Source organism: Monopterus albus, unplaced genomic scaffold (genome assembly GCF_001952655.1).
Source record: "Monopterus albus unplaced genomic scaffold, M_albus_1.0 scaffold260.1, whole genome shotgun sequence".
Classification (NCBI taxonomy): Eukaryota; Metazoa; Chordata; class Actinopteri; order Synbranchiformes; family Synbranchidae; genus Monopterus; species Monopterus albus.
In genome coordinates, this window is record NW_018128140.1 from 25,188 (window position 1) to 39,074 (window position 13,887).

Genomic DNA, 13,887 nt, shown 5'->3' on the forward strand with positions numbered 1-13,887 from the left:
AAAGGGAAGGGGGATACAATTTAAGGGGTCAGTTAAATTTAAAAATTCATGCTATACGTACAACCAAAAAAAGATTTTGTATTTCTATAAGTGGGGTAAAACTATGGAATAATTTAAGTGTGGACATAAAAAATAGTAATAGAATTGACAAGTTTAAACATAAATATAAAGGTATGTGTCAATCAAGATATATGCAAGAACAGGCTTAATGAATAATTAGATGGAACATTGTAGGTGTGGGGTAAGAATGTTAATACTCTGTAATAATTCTTTAGTATATTACTTGTGTGGTGTAGAAGATAATTATTTAAGAATGTAATTATGTAAGAATGTTAACACTCTGTTATAATTTTTTAGTATATTACTTGTGTGGTGTAGAAGAGAATTATTTATGTAGAGTTACTGCTTGCAAACCAATGATGTAAGATGATGTCATGGGGTAGGACTGGATAAGTCTGACTTCTTCCTACTCCATTCAAGCATGTACTAGGTATAAGCAAATTGATATTGGATTATTATTTGTTGGATATGTGTAAAATTATGTGTGTTGACATATAAACTGTCTTTACATGCTTGAAAGAATAAATCAAATCAAATCAAAAAATCAAATCTAATAACAGCAACAACTGCAGTCAAGCTGTGGAGGAATTTTGGCCCACTCTTCTCTGCAGAATTGTTTTAATTCAGCCACATTGGAAGGTTCTTGAGCATGAACTGCCTTTTTAAGGTCATGCCACAGCATCTTAATTGGATTCAAGTCCAGACTTTGACTAGGCCACTCCAAAACCTTTATTTTGTTTTTTAAGCCATTCAGGGGTGGACTTGCTGGTGTGTTTTGGATCATTGTCCTGCTGCAGAACCCAAGTGCGCTTGAGGTCACGAACTGATGGTGAGACATTGTCATTCAGGATTTTTTGGTAGAGAGCAGAATTCATGGTTCCATCAATCATAGCAAGTCGTCCAGGTCCTGAAGCAGCAAAGCAGCCCCAGACCATCACACTACCACGACGATATTTGACTGTTGGTATGATGTTCTTTCTCTGAACTGCTGTGTTACTTTTACGCCAGATGTAGCAGGACGCACACCTTCCAAACAGTTCAACTTTTGTCTCGTCAGTCCACAGAATATTTTCCCAAAACTCTTGGGGATCATCAAGATGTTCTTTGGCAAAAGTGAGACACGCCTTTATGTCATTTTTGGTCAGCCGTGGTTTTCGCCTTGGATGCCATTTTTGCCCATTCTGTTTCTTATGGTTGAGTCATGAACACTGACCTCAACTGAGGCAAGTGAGGCCTGCAGTTCTTTAAGATGTTGTTGTGGGTTCTTTTGTGACCTCTTGGATGAGTCGCTGCTGTGCTCTTGGGGTAATTTTTGTAGGCCGGCCACTCCTGGGGAGGTTCACCACTGTTCCATATTTTCTCCATTTGTGGCTAATGGCTCTCACTGTGGTTCGCTGGAGTCCCAAAGCTTTAGAAATGACTCTGTAACCCTTTCCAGACTGATAGATGTCAATTACTTTGTTTCTCATGTGTTCCTGAATTTCTTTGGATCGTGGCATGATTTCTTGCTTTTTGAGATCTTTTGGCCTACTTCACTTTGTCAGACAGGTTCTATTCAAGTGATTTCTTGATTCAACAGGTCTGGCAGTAGTCAGGCCTGGGTGTCACTACTGAAACTGAACTCAGCTTTCCAAAAAATGTGATTAACCAGAGTAAATTCATGATTTAACAAGGGGGCGCAATTACTTTTTCACACAAGGCCACGTAGGTTTGGATAGCTTTTTTCCCTTAATAAATAAAGTCATCACTTAAAAACTGCATTTTGTGTTTACTTGGGTTATCTTTGTCGAATATTTAAATTTGTTTGACGATCTGTGTGACATATATGCCAGAAAATAAGAAACCAGGAAGGGGACAAATACTGTTTCACAGCACTGTATTTTCCAGTACTTCTATGCAGAAGCAACTCGGTTAATACACATCTCGCAAATTCTCGCTCATGAGACTTTTTTTCGAACAAAAAGTATCATGTGATAGTTCAAGGATTTCTTTGAATGGTCATAATCTCCAGGCAGTTGTGCATTCATGTGAGCTTGCCTGACATCCACGGGTGCTATTATAAATGCGGAATTTTTCGACTGCAGTGGCTTTGTGGATCTATTTTCCCTTCTGCTGCTGCACTGTGACCAGAATATGTGGAGAAAAACACAGGGTCTGAGGTTACTGCATGCCCGGGAATGTTCCTGTACTGGGACTCGCTGTTTTACCTGACTGGGTCTAACCTACAAGCAGCTGGCCTGTGAAGCCCCCTAGGCCAGTGTGTCTGCTACATGTGATGTGTTGCTGAGAGGATTAATGACTCATGATGTTACTTTCGGCACTATGGTACACATTGGAATTAATTTCATTACTCTGGGACTGTGTGTGGTCATGCTGGGGAAGATGCAGCAACCACTGGTTGGATTTACCGACCTTGGCGCTACTTGAAAGGGAGTGATGTTTCCACTACTTGGTGGGACTTAATGGTAAATTTAAAAAGAGATGCTGCATGTCTGTTAATGCCTTGTTTCTGTAACATTAACGAGAATTGTTGTAAGGCTGGAGAAGTTACTATGTCTGCATTATGCCAGTGTAAATATGGGGTTTAAAGCTTTGTTTGGAGTGTTACACATCTCTTTTCATTGGTACATATACCGTTGTTTACCTACGTATCTATGGAGGAAAAATTCAAATTAATTAATGCCGTCATGGTTTGTTGACATTCACTTGCGACAACACCAGCAGCAGGAAGAGGCTCTCTGGTTTTATCATTCTGAAATACAGTAATTACAGACTATTTGGAGTTATGAGGGATGCCAAGCTAATCTATAGGTACCCAAGTTAAACATTAAATGGCTGGAAACAAGCAAAATGAGCATGCTATGGGCACTTTAAAGGTGTAGAGTATGTCTTACCGACCTTGTCTGTGTTTCTCCTTCTCGCTAGTTCCACCACACATTTCTCCAGGGTACTGCTGAGCCTGTCCAACCCAGATGCAAGGCCCTGTACTTGAGCTTCCAGTGCTGACAGCCTTCCTTCCACTTCTGACCACTGAAAGGCATAAATTACAGTTATATATGTAATACTGGGGATGTGTTTGAGATCTGAGGTGAATCCAGTGGGTCTCAGAACTTATGGCCTTTTAAGGTTTTAACATTTCTTTAATGTCCTTAGTATTTAGTTTTGCACTACAATGATTTATGATGGGTTTGCCTGCTGTTTTCATTGTTATGTACCATATAAAATAATGATTTGTAACTTCTGTTTACTTTGGATGTAGTTCTGTGTATGAGATTGTGTGGCTGGATGACTAGATTACATCTAGTAGGTAGTCTTTAGAAGATCCTGACAGGCAGATCTTCTGACACATGGTTATTTCAAGTAACTATTTGGCACACCTTTCTAGACAGGCAGATCTTCTGACACATAGTTATTTCAAGTAACTATTTGGCACACCTGTCAGTAATGATTTGATTGAAACCCTATTGCCATTTTCACATATGAACTCTGGACAATGCCCATGCAATTAGGCCTGGACATTGTCCAGAGTTGCCCTTTCACACATGTAACACACAACAGGAGACAGTCTGTGTCAGGCACATTCTCACCTACTGGAAATGCACTGTGTGGTTTATGTGTGGGCAGCACAGTGGTTAGTGCTGCCGCCTCACAGCAAGAAGGTTCTGGGTTCGAGTCCCAGCCAACCAAGATTTCTCTGTGGAGTTTGCATGTGAGGGACTTTGTACTAGGGAGCTGGCAAGGTAAAAATCTCAGTTTGTCAACAGCTATACACAAATTAAACTTAAGACCATTTTAATTTCACTTTAAATTAAATTTAAGACCAAACTTGCAATGGAAATACCAAAAGTAAAAATGTCCTCTTTTAAAGTAAACACACTGATGTCAGTTCAAAATGAAAAGTAATGTAAAAAAATTTTTTACAAAAATTGTCAAAAAAAGATGGCCTTGTCTGGAAAAAAATAGCATTGTCCAGATGTGTTTGTGAGAACACAAAAACCATAATTATCCTAAACAGATTAATATTTCATATGGGGCTGAGGGACTTGATGGCACCAGTGCCAGATTTTGGTGGCACCACCTCTGTTTTACAACATAATGTAAAAGAATCTGTATTTTTTGCAAATTATTTTAAATACCCTTACCATCCAATGTGCATAGCTTAAATACTGTATATAATGAAATTAAGAGAGAGTGTATCACTTATGTATCACAGTAAATGGGAAAATCACTTCCAGAACAAGTTTCCACCTCTCTTTTTTAGGCTAGTCATTTTAGTGCTCTACAGCCTAGTAGTCTGATGATAACGATGACACTGATTATAACTATGATGATGAAGATGATTAGGTGATTATATTTCAACTGACGTATAACAGATGAATTGCGCACCTGCTTTGCCGTATGTGTACATGATTTATTTGTAGCCCATTATATTTCTGAAGAAGAATTTCTGTTCTTTGGCACTGTCTGTGTTGGACTTCATGCACAGTTCCCCTCTCTCACTCGCCTGGCTAGTTCCAGCTCATTTTAGGGCTACTACATAAAAAAGGACTAGACGGTTTGTTTTAGCCACTATCATCTTTAAACCGGGACTTCACTAAATGTGAGTGGTATATGCGCAACTTTGATCTGTTCAGTCCACGCTGACTCAGACCTCTGTGCAGCGTCTCTAGTCAGAACAGCTGTCTGTCAGCAGGAGGACAGCACAAGCTTCACCACGCTGACCAACAGCAGAAATCTAGTGGACAAAAATCATCTTCATGTAGGTTATTAATTAAAGTTTCCAACACATAAATACACTAACAGGTGATCTACCTGATTGAACAGCAGTCTGTGACTTCAAATGCACGAAAGAAAAAAATAGACTCAAAGTGTAACCAAAGGGTCCAGGGATGATGTGTGTGTCTCGGAGTCAGTGTGGATTGGCACGTTTGATATTTTAGAAGTTTCTGCCCATGAAACTGGCACATGACAGAAATGTTGCGATGACAGTATCACAGAGATTGTTACATTTGTCCACAATTTCTACAGTGAGAGCAGTCGTTCATGCATAATCTGTTCATTTTGTGGTCGCACCCAGTGCACCCTTTGAAAAATAAATGTAGCCACAAAATGTGACTGATTGCTCGCAGTCTGGAGCCCAGCTAAACTGCATTATTAACAATTCTTACAAATAATAAGCAATTCTTCTCCTTTGGTCAGCTTTGGTGTGGCAGACAAGAGAAATCCATGCAGTGAAGTGACTAAAAAACATTTTAGACCCATCCAATCTGAATGTAAGACAATGTAATACTTTTCAAGGCCTTTTATTAGTAAAACTGTATTTAAGATATTTTAAGACTTTTTAAGGACCCGCAGCTACCCTGGATATGCTTAATGCCAACTGGGTGAACTGACTCTTTTAACTTGTATACAGGGTTATTCAAAAAGAATGAACCGATTTCATTACGCAATATTTTATTTAGGAAAAGTAATACAAAACTCCAGCCAAGCCACACATATTCTACTCACAATCAACTTAGATAACTCCTCTGTCAAATGGTCACTGACTCATTCCATGACGATGCTTGAGAACTGAAGCAATGCGTAATGAAATCAGTTCATTCTTTTTGAATAACCCTGTATATTCTGTATTTATTCTGTTTTTATTGTTGTGCACATCAGGGGCTGTTGGGCTGGAGTCAGATTGCTTGTATTTTTGATAATACTTGGCACTGAAGTTTATGCTTATGCTTATGACTCAGACATTTGCATTCTTACATACAGCTCCTCCAGGTAACGTCTAGATAATTTCAGGGTTCAGTGCATGTCTGAAAAGTGAAAGTGACTCAACTAGAAAGCTAAATGACTTCTGCACACTGAAAATGGCATACCTGAAATGTCTGTGCTGTTACATGCAAGAAAAAAAACATTAAATGTTAATCATGGTGCCGACTGAGGCAGACGTGTTTGCTGGTTCTGCTCTTGAATACCGGCTTTTTTTTTCTCTTTCGTGTGTTTTCTGCTTTTTGTGCAATGCACAATTGTCACGTCAGTCTTTTGGTACTGTTTACAGTACCAAAATAATTCAGCAGTGATCCTGGCTGGAATATACAGTATTTAGCACCAAGAGCTAATTCCTTGGCAGCTCTTGGCAAACTCCACGATGTCATCAGCACGTTAGAGACTGCCCATCCTGATGCTGTTTTTATCATCACTGGTGACTTTAACCAGTGCAATCCACAGACTGTACTCCCCAAATACTACCAATATGTAGACATTCCCACCCAGGACAAGAACACTGGATCATGTTTACAGTAACATACGGGGTACATACAGGGTTGCACCCCGCCCCCACTTCGGACACTCGGACCACATTTCTTTGTTCCTGTATCCAGCTTACAAAGACTGAAACAAAAAAAAAACCTGTCACAAAACAAGTTAAACTCTGGACCCCCGAGACTGAAGGCATCCTGCAGGACTGTTTTGCCAGGACAGACTGTGATGTGTTTAAAGCTACAGCTACCTTGGAGGACTTTTCTGTCAGCATACAGCACTTGTGTTGACAACATCGTGCCCACTGTACAGGTCAGGAAGTTTCCCAACCAGAGGCCTTGGTCAGGTACGCCACATGCTACGTGCTCACTCTCATGCATTCAGTTCAGTCAATGAGACCGAGTACAAAGCTGCAAAGTATGGACTGAGGAAAGCCATCACAGGAGCCAAGAGGCAGTACAGGGAGAAGCTGAATGGCTTCTATTCTACTGCTGACTCCGGACAGATGTGGCAAGGCCTGCAGCACATTGTCGTGGCAAAAATCAATACACAGAGAGAATCACTGCAGAATCTATGTTATGGTGAAAACTGCAAAGGGACTTTAACTATACTGCTCAAAAAAATAAAGGGAACACAACATAAGACATCCTAGATCTGATGTGTTCCCTTTATTTTTTTGAGCAGTGTATAAACATATCAGTTTCTACTAACACCCTCTTTACTAATGGTTAAACACACATACAGTAAAATAATCCCCAGTATATCCATCTTTCTGAAAGTGGTAATAACCACAGTCCTTTTTTACTTAAATCTTGTCACTACTATTGGCAAGCTGGTCTGAATATTTACTATACTGAATCTATTAACTACCAAATCAATTATAAGAATTGCTTAGTCTGTATACTAATTTGTCATTATTTACATGAAGAAGGTTATCCTTATCCTCATTCCTTCCTGTCAGCTCCATGGTCCCATTTTCAAGAGAACTGGAGGAGTATACTTCATTATTAGAGGAGTTTGTGGGAAAGGTGGAAGGAGTTTCTATGCAGTTTACATCATTCAGCCTCTCGGACACCTGAAACAGCATAAAATCGCATATTATTATTATTAATTGATTCATATACCTAATCATTCACCTGTCTGACTCATCACACCTTACTGTCAACAGTCAGCACCTTCCTATAAGACTAATTATTAGGGGTGCTAACGCCTCTTGACCTCCTGGTTGAAGTTTCTGTATATTTCATAAACATAGCTGTAACGTGCTTTTGACCATGTACCACTACATTCTAGATAGACATGTGCATTCTTGAAAAAACAAACAAAAAAGTCACTTTATATTTTATTCTTTAAATTGTATAGAATATGCACTACTGACAATCTGTAGTTTGAGGCTCCACACTCACTCTGTTCATTAAATGAAACCACTCAAAAAGGAATAATATTTTTTGATGTCAAATACTGTTTGTTGTGTTTGTCAAACACTGAGGCTTTGTCACATACTTGGCATCTCATACTGACGGTAAAGGGTACCTTTGATGTCCATGTGAGACACACACAGGGTTTTCATTACAGAACACTGTTAGCCCACTAATGGTAAGTATGAAATGCCAAAGGTACTTCACAAAATGACAGTAATCAATGTGGCTTTAGGCACTAAAACTACATGCTTAGATTTTGCCATTAAAACTCTGTGGTTAGGTATAGGCACCAAAAGTACATGGAGACATTTAGGTAAAACTTGTGGTTTAATTTAAAACACATTGATTAAAAAGCAATGTCACACACCAAACTCTCATAGTAAAATCTGATGTTGTCCATAAATGTGGGATCAAATACTGCCGTTCGAGGGTTAACACTGTTCTCTATTGAAAACCCTGGGCATCTCTTATGGACGCCAAAGGTACCCATTACTGTCTGTACGAGATATGAAAGGCAACTAACAAAGCATCAGTATCTGAAGCCCTGGAAATGAGAATGAGCTGTGCATATGCACCTCTGTGACTGGGGTTTTAGACACTACTCCATTTTAGAGGTCACATGCTAAAAAATGTTCAAAGCCACAGCTATACCTCATGTACTGTGTTATCTGGACCACTGAGTGGTGTGAAATACTATATGATACTCTATACTATTGGTAGTGGTATTGCACTGTACACGTACACTATACTTACAGAATCTGCATCACTCAGTATTGGATGAGTTTCTCCTCTCTCATCCTGGTGTAAGGTCACACGTCTGACTCTGGGCTGTAAAATACATGATTCTGTTGGCAATTTTACTGGCATCTTTACAGAACTGCTGTTTGTTAAGTGTTGTTTTTCTGCTACTTTATTATGTCAAGCTCATATTAGCGAAGACCCTTCCTTTTAAGATTGACAACCATTCAGTAATGATAAATGACAACCTGTGACCATGACACTACTTATACCCAATAAATAATCTTATTTTTGAATCATATACTCAGTAATTTAAAAGCAGTACACAGCTTTAAATTGTTACAGGTAATTTATAATATAGCTCTAACATGTAGTTCATTAAATTATTGTGTTATCAGTACAGGTAATGGGACAGCCCTTTCTACTGCAGCCCTACTTACTAATTAGCCTGATGTGGAGGGTAGATGTTAAGATGAGGTTTACTGCAGCTTTTGCACATTGACTGATATGATTATTAGTTACTTTAGTTTGTAACATTAATTTAGTGTCACCAAATAGAACTGGTCAACTGAGTATTTAAATGATTTTAAGATCCAAAATCTCAGATTGTCCTATTATAAAAGGCAGAAATGTTTTCCCCCTTTTATGTTATGATTATGCAAAGGCATTAAAGACATACATGGAAGCATATCAACACAAATAAGTCATTAAAAGGCTCTTGTACCTTCTTCAGTTGGTTATGTTTCTGAAGGACCAAATTAATGATGTCACAGATGACAGAGATTTTCCTTTGAGCGAAACCCCACTGGAGAAACTGCTGCTTGGTCAGTACAGGTTTATATTGGAAAATGTCTCGCAGAACCTAGACACAGAAAACACACACACACAATTGAACAGACCACTACAGGCTAGCAGATTAATTGTGAGCATGATGTAAAAATTCACTGTACATTACTAATAGTGTAATAGTCACTGAGGTGCCTGGAGCTTCCCATACAAGTACAGGCGGACATGGTCCACTGCATTTTTACCCCTTTTACATCAACTCCCATTTTACCTCTATACCAGTATGAGTGAAGTCCCCATTTTAGTACTAAATCAGTGACTGTGTGTTCACACACCATCGATGTAATGTTATACGTGAGACATGAGGACCCCGCCATTTAACCAATCACAGGCAACAGCTGTGCAAGCACCCAACACGTTCCTGAAACTTTATTTCATACCACCTCCTGTGCAGTGCCAAAATTTTGCTCCAGGAACTTGCCTCCAAAGCAGGCAGAGGGGCAGTGGAAACAAAAGCAGAACCCGTGACAAATGGTATAATATTAGTTATGGGTTGGTAGGTTCCTACAGTTAAAGAGGTCTATTTGTGCACATGAGAAAACCCAACTGTCATGCGTCTCTGCATTACTGTACCTTATAGAGGACATCAGTGAATCGCAGGTCAGTTTTGCCAGACAGCTCCAGTCCAGCCGCCATTAGTTGCTCAGCAAAAGGGGATGAGAAGGAGGTGAGGGTGAAGCTCACTATTGGTAGAAAAGCTGAGGGGTCTCCTTTGGAAAGGCTGGTGGAGAAACCATGTGCAAGACTGAGAAAAACTGCAGTTGAGAAAACAGACTGATATAACATCTGCATACTGTACAGTTATAAATAGTTGTCCCTATTAATATGACAGTCACATTCAGAAGCTACCAAATCTAAGAATGATTTTTAACATTCCCCTATTAATATTCAGAAGCTACCAAATCTAAGAATGATTTTTAACGTTACTTTGTACTGTACCATATGACTGGATATTGATCCTGACCTCTAGATTCAAGTCAATTTTGATTGGATTCAATTCGCGACAATTAATTTACATGAGCTAAATGCCAATGTTGCATAAACTGCTTTTAATAATTTTGGAACTTAAAATTTGTTCTGATTGGCACTGTCTTGCTGAAATAAGCAGGGACGTCCCTGAAAAAGATGTCACTTGGGTGGCAGCATATTTTGCTCCAAAACCTGTATGTACTTTTCAGCATTAATGGTGCCTTCACAGATGTGCAGGTTACCCATGGGCACTAACACACGCCCATACCATCACAGATGCTGGCTTTTGAAGTTTGCAATGATAACAATCTTTTCCTCTTTAGCCCAGAGGACACAACGTCAATGATTTCCAAAAACTATTTGAAATATGGACTCGTCAGACCACAGCACACTTTGCCACTTTGCATCAGTCCATCTCAGATGAGCTCGGTCCCAGATTTCGTAGCAGCATTTCTGGGTGTTGATGTATGGCTTTCGCTTTGCATGGTAGAGTTTTAACTTGCACTTGTAGATGTCGCGACGAACTGTGTTAACTGACAATGGTTTTCTGAAGTGTTCCTGAGCCCACATGGTAATATCCTTTACAGAATGATGTCTGTTTTTAATGCAGTGCTGCCTGAGGGATCGAAGGTCATGAGCATTCAGTACTGGTTTACGGCCTTGCCACTTACGTGCAGAGATTTCACTGGATTCTCTGAATCTTTTGATGATATTATGGACTGTAAATGATGACATACCTAAATTCCTTGCAATTGTACGTTGAGAAACGTTGCTCTTAAACTGTTGGACTATTTGTTCAAAGTGGTGAACCGCGCCCCATCTTTGCTTGTGAATGACTCTTCCCCTTTTGGGATGCTCCTTTTATACCTTATCATGACACTCAGCTGTTTCCAATAAACTTGTTCACCTGTGGAATGTTCCAAACAGGTAGTATTTTTTGAGCATTCCTCAGCTTTCCCAGTCTTTGTTGTCTTTTGTTTGTGTTTGTTTGCCCCCGTCTCAGCTCTTTTGGAAGGTGTTGCAGGCATCAAATTCAAAATGAGTGAATATTTGCAAAAAATGAAGGTTCCCCAATAGATTAGTGGTTAAGGCGCAGCGCTTATGCCGCTGCAGCCTGGGTTCGAGTCAGGGTTGGGTCAGGAAGGTCATCCAGCGTAAAACACGTGCCAAATGTCAACATATGAATCATCATTATGACATTCACTCTGGCAACGCCTAACGGGAAAAAGCCAAAAGTGACATACATTTGCAGAAAACAAAGTTTATCAGTTTGCACATTAAATATCTGGTCTTTGTGGTGTATTCGATTAAAAATGGGTCTAAAAGGATTTGCAAGTCATTGTATTCTGTTTTTATTTACGTTTTACACAATGTCCCAACTTCATTGGAATTGAGGTTTGTATTTGCTCAGGTTAATATTTTGAAATATAATTTTCCCCCTCTCATCTCAGACAGGAGGAAATACAGAAATGTTTATAAGACCACCCAGCTTTATGATCTCAGAGGACTGGATAGGTAATTTTGGTCTCAAGCTCATCTGAATGAATCTGGACTAGATGTTGTTTGTTGATAGGTTTCGATGCGGAAGATTAATGAAACAGTCAGTAAAGCCACAACAGGGAAAAAATGAGACAACAAATATAAAACTGTAATTCCTTTTGGAAACAAAAGGTTAATGTGGCTAACTGTGGATCACGTGCATTTGCATTTCTTTGCATTACACAAGGGCAACAAGGACATATTTAAGTCATAAGAGCCTTTAAGTCTCTTGTTAGACACGCCTTTCATTTTTTGCAAGAATCCTACTGACTGACTACTGACATACAGTATGGACTAATCATCTAACAAGTCACACTGTCAAAGTTCCCTACGAGTTTTAAGGCAAAATCTACTGAGGTGAAATTAGATTAATGTAAAGTTTTATACTGGCTGTTATTTGAACTACCTTTTAACGTTAATACTGAGTTAGTCAAATATTAGTGTTTCTACCACTGGCTATAGTTACTGGTGAATGTGAGTTTGAGTAGCGTTACTGAGCTTTTAAGCGTGTTGTCTTATTATTAAATTGTTGTCAGATGATAGCGTTACTGGCAGTATAATGGTGTAAGGTTAAGTTACCCGTTATAGTCGACACATCCTGGATACTTGATCACCCGCAGTAGAGTTTCCAGTTTACGCAGACAACCTTGGACATCTCCAGTAGACACCATCTTTAACTGTAATCAAGAGAGAGAAATACCAACCTAAACGGCTAGCGTTCATTTCGTTTAGCTGGCTTATGTAACAAAATATTGTCTAACTACATATTTTAACCGACTTCACAGTCAGCTTACGTGTTAATAATGTTACAAACATGCCCGCTATGGAAACACAAATCAGATAAACGCGGAGCTCCACGACGCTATAATCCTAACTACTTTTCTGAAAAAATTAGGTCGTATAAGAATATTAACCTACAGTCACTCTTCTGTCCCAGTGATATAAGGTATAACTCAAATGCGATTTCTTTATAGCTAACCGTAGCTATTACTTTTGTGTACCTAGTTTTGTTTCTGCCGGGTGATCAACAACACAAAGCACGATTGGCTGTTCTTCTTCTTCTGAGATGTATTGGCGGTTGGCAAACAACGAATTGGTGTATTACCGTCACCAATTGGTAAGGAGTGCGTTATTTGGGGATAATGAATAAATGATAACACTCTTTTCATGTAATTTTTAAATAAAATATTTGTTGGACACACTAGTCCCATTTGAGGTATGATACTAAGTCACCAATAGCTTGCCATTTTATGGAAAAGAACCAGAAAAAGATATAAAGTGTATTGCTATTCATATTATCCATCCAAGAAGCCATGGAGGTGATATGGAAAATGCATTGTTAAAACTGGAGGCAAAATGGATTTAAAAACTCAATAGTCTGTTTCCAAATGGCATAAATGATGAACTGATTATCACACACCTTATAAAGAGTTCCAGCTTTTTTGAACCATGTTTGATGGTTTGTTAACTTCATGTTTGTGGTTTACATGTTGGTGATCTTTGAATCAAATTTGATCCAACATATGTATATTATTGCTATTATTTGTAAAACAGTATAGTAGGATAACAATACAAATGACATGAATTTAGATTAATCTTCACTTTTCCTAAGGGTTTTAATATTTTGGATAGTAGTCAAGTCAAAAGTCAAGATTTTTATTTGCCATTTATACATAAACAGGCAGTCTAGGCATATAGGAATTCTTGTGCAGCTCTCCTTTGGTGTCAGGTAAGAGTCAAAAGCCAGAAAAAACACTGAGTCTTAAAATAAAAAAGTTACATAAAGGACATAAAGGCAACGAGGCATTAAAGCCGTAATACACAAAAATAGGGTAATAGCATTTTCCCCAGTGAACTTCAAACATTGCACTTAGTGATTCACATGGTGGAGTTGGATATGTCATTACGCTTGGTGAGGTAGTGAGGGGCTATAACATCTTAAAACACAGTTTAAATTCAGGACTGTTTCCATTGCTTGGTAGAGAATGTCCTGCTATTACTCAGGTCCCACAAGAGACCACTGTTGATGGGATGCTCTTACAAAAATACCTTGTGGAACATT

General features: G+C 38.9%; 1 protein-coding gene across 6 annotated transcripts in view; it reads right to left on the minus strand.

The window, feature by feature from the left end:
• cep44 (centrosomal protein 44) overlaps positions 1-12,904 on the minus strand; it is a 36,204-nt gene extending 23,300 nt beyond the window's left edge. For 3 of the 6 annotated variants that reach the window (XR_002276698.1, XM_020621430.1, XM_020621434.1), the window contains exons 1-7: positions 12,744-12,834; positions 12,405-12,502; positions 9,891-10,038; positions 9,196-9,333; positions 8,487-8,561; positions 7,235-7,387; positions 2,959-3,090 (exon numbers count right to left, since the gene is read on the minus strand). Coding sequence is in view for 5 of the 6 variants with exons in the window: in XM_020621430.1 (XP_020477086.1) it covers positions 2,959-3,090; positions 7,235-7,387; positions 8,487-8,561; positions 9,196-9,333; positions 9,891-10,038; positions 12,405-12,496 (738 nt within the window). In the remaining variant the exon portion in view is untranslated. The other 3 variants (XM_020621431.1, XM_020621432.1, XM_020621433.1) reach the window with 3 other exon arrangements.
• Positions 12,905-13,887: the final 983 nt, after the last annotated feature.